The sequence below is a fragment of the Geosmithia morbida genome (genome assembly GCF_012550715.1).
Source record: "Geosmithia morbida isolate 1262 chromosome Unknown scaffold_23, whole genome shotgun sequence".
Taxonomy (NCBI): Eukaryota; Fungi; Ascomycota; class Sordariomycetes; order Hypocreales; family Bionectriaceae; genus Geosmithia; species Geosmithia morbida.
In genome coordinates this window covers 133,469-138,498 of record NW_023336210.1, presented here as the reverse complement: position 1 = coordinate 138,498, position 5,030 = coordinate 133,469, and the positions used below count along the sequence as shown (strand labels likewise).

The window sequence follows — 5,030 nt, the reverse complement described above, 5'->3', positions numbered from 1 at the left end:
CCGGGTGGCGGCGTCGTCTACCTACTGATTCTAGGGGGCAAGCTAGACGACCCTACGCCTAGTAGCGGTGGTGCTGCCGGACTAGTCCTGTCGAGCTCCCGCCGATAGAATCGCTGCCGCGAGGTAACCGCAGAACGTCGACTTCCCGGACCCCGGGCCTCTAGATATGAACACCCGCCTATCTACCACGCTGTCGAGAGAGCGTAGGGCGTCGAGGTGCTCACTAGAGACGTAGCCACTATCGATCACGCTCTAGAGGCCAGGTATATAGACGTGGAGATTGACGGCCAGGGGGGCTTCTCTAGACGAGAATGTCTATAAGTAGCTCCACTAACGTTCTATCGACGAGCCGGTCCTAACGTTATTTAGCCGGTTGATCGCGCGACACTCGTAGACCGCCGTAGTAGGGTCTATCGTCGTTAGGATCCTAGCCGGCGTGGTGGCGAGGCCGTTTAGATCCTAGGTTAGGATCTGTCTAAGCGTCTTACTAGGCTCGATTGCGCATAGTGGCGGGGCGATGACCGGGGGTGCTTAGAGCGTCGGCGGCTATCCCTTTTAGCGAGGTGTCTATACGTAGAAGATGGCTATATCCGCGTGGATGCCAACGGGGTGGGCCAGCCTATGCCCCTTCTAGGCACGGGCGTCCTACTCGTCGTCGTCGTCCTCCTCCGGCTTATACCCTATACGCGTCTAACGTATAACCTAGTTATAGATACGCTCTATACGGTCGCCACTATTCTCGCCGTCGCGAAGGCGGAGATCGTTACCTACGCGCACCGCCTCTAGCGCTCCCTTATAACCGATAATAATAGCCTCGTCGTCGTCGTTATTGTCTGCCGATAGCTAGTTAGACTCTACGGCCTAACGGCTTATAAACTTATTAAGGTGCTTCTCGAAGCTTGCGTTAATGTGTTCCTAGAACGAGAAGCCGTTATCGTTATCGTTATCGTCGTCGCTATCACGAGATTATAGGAACGCTCTATAGTTATTCTCCGCGTTGCGTACGCGCACTTTAGTAGACGAGATGATCTCCTCTACGGCGAGCGCTATCCTATCCTACTCCTACGGTCTAAGAGGGCCCTCCGGCACGTCGTGGTATTAGATTAGTAGGTCAAGAACTATCACGACCTTATCGTCTAGCTACGGGATCTTCGAGGCCCACGACCCTAGCTGCACGATAGCGAGGTAAGATATCGGCTAGTTAGTGGGGTCGATGCTAAAGTCGCCCTCCTCGTTGCTAAACGTGTGGCCGGGAACTAGTACTAGGACGGCGTTAAACTAGTGCCCGAAACATTCGTCTACGGCCGCTTGCTCGTATAGGTGCTCGTCGACGGACGTAGCCACGAGGGCTATAGTGCGGTACTCCTCGCTTATAAACACAAGGCTAGCCGGCAGCGGCTCGCGGCGTCGCGCCTCGGCGTCCACGCTAATAGTTATAAAGTCTATATCGCGGTACGAGTTATCGCAGACGTCGTGTATAGCGGTAGCGTAGGGCTCCCGTAGGATATTTTCTAGCAGTATCGTAGACCACGTCTCCTCGAACGAGGGGGTCTAGCGCGTTAGGAGTGCCAGTCGCACAACCGAGCGGTCGTTACCCTCGAACATATCTTATAGCATCTTCATTACACCCCGTGCCGTACCTACGATATGTCTCTCGGTCATTAGGCTAGTGGTCGTGGCGTTAGGGCGTGTGACTAACGCCTACGGCTCTAGTGTAGCAGCCCCGGCTAGGATCTGGATATTAATGAAGGCGCCCTTACTAACGAACTCGCGTATTGTGGCAACGTGCTCGAGAGGATCGCACTTACTGCTAGTCTTTTATTCGGCATGCTCTAGCAGGCTCGTGGTACTAGGGGCCTAGTTAGACTTAGGGGTGGCGACGGAGGAGGGTATCTAGTTAAGGAGGTCTCTAATCTTCTCGTCCGGCATCGGGTCTTCGATATTGACGTCCTCTATAGCGCATATATCGATATAGAGTCAGGCTACTATAAATAGGCGGCTCCTAAGCCTTAGGCGGAAGTAGAGCTGCACTATCTGGGGGGACCTAGGGCCGGAGAAGACGAGCGCTATAACGACGAGCCTAGGGGCTCTAGAGTCGCCCAGCCTTATTAGCGCGTCGATGTATATATTGCGAGGGATCTTGCCGTTAATGACTAGGACGACCGGTATCTAGACACGCGTGTTTATCTATACACGGTCGACGAGACCACACTCTCCCGGGGGAGGTATAACGCTACCTAGTTTCACGTTAGCACTAGACTAATGTTCTATAGCTATCGTGCCTTTATAGTGTGCCCGCTTAGGGCGAGATACTAGTATACTACTTACTACTCTAGGCAGAGGTACGCTAGTTAATCTTTCTGCGTCTAATTAGGCGGTTTGTCCTATCGTGCTGATCTAGTTCCCTAGAGATCTTACGGTTAGTATGCCCGCCTAGATATTGATTATAGGAGTAGGATACGTTACGACGCTGCCTACTTAGTTAATGCTCGCTAATGTATATTAATTGCTAGCGTTCTCGAATCGACGACGCTAATATAAACCCTTTAATCGTATTTAAGATAAAAGACGATAGATAGGTTTTATATATAAGTCGTGATATACAGCACGGAAGTTTAAGAGTGTTACCGTGGAGAGAGCGGACTCTTTATATCTAAATATTAACGTGAAAACTTAATATCCCTAAAAATAACGTGAACGAAATGTAAGGAAGATCTAAAGGAAAGCCTAGAGTAACGATAAATATAAGAGAGAGGTGAGTTAAATATAAAAGAAAGCGTAGGAACAATCTATAGGGAATATAATCATAGGGGTATTATATATATTTATTAAAACAACACCGTATTAACTTACCTATTAGAGCAGCTACCCGCTGGGTATCGACACCTATAAGACGTTTTAGTAGGCCTATCTTAATAGTAATAATAATAACGGTAATAACACCCTTTTTTTTTTTACTAGTTGTTTCTTCTATATTCTATATCGTTCCCTAACTTTAGAGATAAGTGACTATTAAAGCAGCCTCTATATATATAGAGGACTAGGGAAGGGTTCTACTAATATAGGGATACCACTAATATCTAGAATTGTGAGGCTTTTAGTGCGCCTAAAGTATTGTTTAAAGATATATTGACTTCGTCTAACGGGAAGGTCCCGACCAACCCCGGCCACTAGGGGCCACGAGACCCCAGTAATAGGTAGACGGGTGTTTAGATATATATCACTATTATAATATACTAGGTTTATATGAAGCGTATAGTAAGGGAGATAGTAGACTAGAAAGGCTACGTTGTATAGCTCCCTAGGGAGGATATAGATATATTTTATAGTGATTCTACTTAGCTCTAGGTTACGCTATATTAGTCTTTATATACTTATATAGTAACTACTAGGGTAACCCTTAACCGTAGCGTAGACCGAAGTTTACTATTACATTATATATAGGTTTTATCTAAGCGTAGAGTTACGTGTCCTTCAACGCGTAACACTTATTATATATTAATATAATGTATATTTATCTTTAATAGAGCGATAGCCTAAGTAACTAGTATATTATCCCCTCTCCCTTCACTCTATGGTTTCTATCGTTATCTCTATAGCGGCCCTATAAACATTGACTATAGCCTAGTCGCACTCGTATATATCTCCTTCCTATAGGTCGCGGGGTTTATCTAAGACGATAGGACGCGCCGTCTCTTTAGAGCATGCCTCCTCTAATCTCTACGTCCTCTAGGCCCCGTTAAACAATATAGCCACGATATCCCGGCCGACGTCGCACTAGACTAGATCGATATGCTACTACAATATGTCTCCTACGATAGCGGCGTCGTTTATCGCTAGCCTAGCGATAGCGTCGCTAGGCATTACCTCGATGCCTTCGACTATGTCGACGTATAGCTAGTCGGTAAAGATAGGCAATAGGGCTAGAATACCGACATGCCTACACGATAGTAGGTCTAGGCGGCGTCCCTACGCCATATAGTAGCGTGCGGCATTCTTACTCATGCCTACCGCATTAAGGATAGAGAGCACCCTACTACTATCCTAGATAACCGTAGACATACTATCGAAGATAAGGGCCTATAGCCCCCGCGCTATGCGCACCTAGGCGTACCGCCTTAGTAGGGTCCCGGCCACGGTGCGCCAGTCGGCACGACCAAACAACCCGTTTATCTCTCAGACGATTATTCTATTATCTACTCCTTCTATACTAGCTATATAATCCTATATCTACATCTAAAGCACTCTACTAAGAGAGTAAGGCTCTACACCTACCAGCCTAGACGCCTAGGACACGGCACTTCTCGTACTAGCCACTATAAAGAAGTAGCACCTCGCGCGTGGTCCGACCGACGCTAGCCTCGTAGCTAGCGATAACGGGAGGTCTTGCGACACTAGAGCCGAGTTTATAGCAAGGACGGGCGGGTTTCCTGGCTACTAGGTAATATTCTAATAGGATATATTAGTTATTTTAGTATTCTCCTCTACACTATAGGGCTCGCCGTTATTGCTTACTTTAGAAACCCCTTCTCTAATGTTCGATGCTTCTACCGAACCGGCGGCAACATTAACGGCCGATGTATCTTATATAGGCTAGTCGTTAACGGATCCCTCTTAAATGGGGTGGTCCTCTATCGTCTGGTCCTCCGTCCCCTAGGCTGCCGTCCCCTAGGCTGCCGTCCCCTAGGCTGCCGTCCCCTGGGCTGCCGTCCCCTAGGCTGCCGTCCCCTGGGCTGCCGTCCCCTAGGCTGCCGTCCCCTAGGCTGCCGTCCCCTGGTCTGTGATGGCCCGAACCGTGCTCCTATTAGTACGACGGCGTCGTTTGATGCCTCTATGAGACTCCGCTATATCGTCTAGACTGGCTTTAGCGCGCTTAGTATGGGTTTAGGTGATAGGTTTAGGCGACGACGACGAAACTTTATCGTCCACTATACTCTCGTCCTCTTCCTTAGTGTTAATTGCGCCCTTACCGCTAGTCCCTGCCGTAGCTGCCGCTAGATTGTCGCTTCTCCCTACGGCTTGCTAGTTGT

General features: G+C 48.6%; 1 protein-coding gene across 1 annotated transcript; it reads left to right on the top strand.

Annotated features, from left to right (window-relative positions):
• Window positions 1-621: 621 nt before the first annotated feature.
• Window positions 622-786, top strand: GMORB2_4749 (uncharacterized protein; the record flags this gene model as incomplete). Its single annotated transcript, XM_035466723.1, has 1 exon — window positions 622-786. The coding sequence occupies one exon, from the start codon at window positions 622-624 to the stop codon at window positions 784-786; it is 165 nt and encodes a 54-aa protein (XP_035318136.1).
• Window positions 787-5,030: the final 4,244 nt, after the last annotated feature.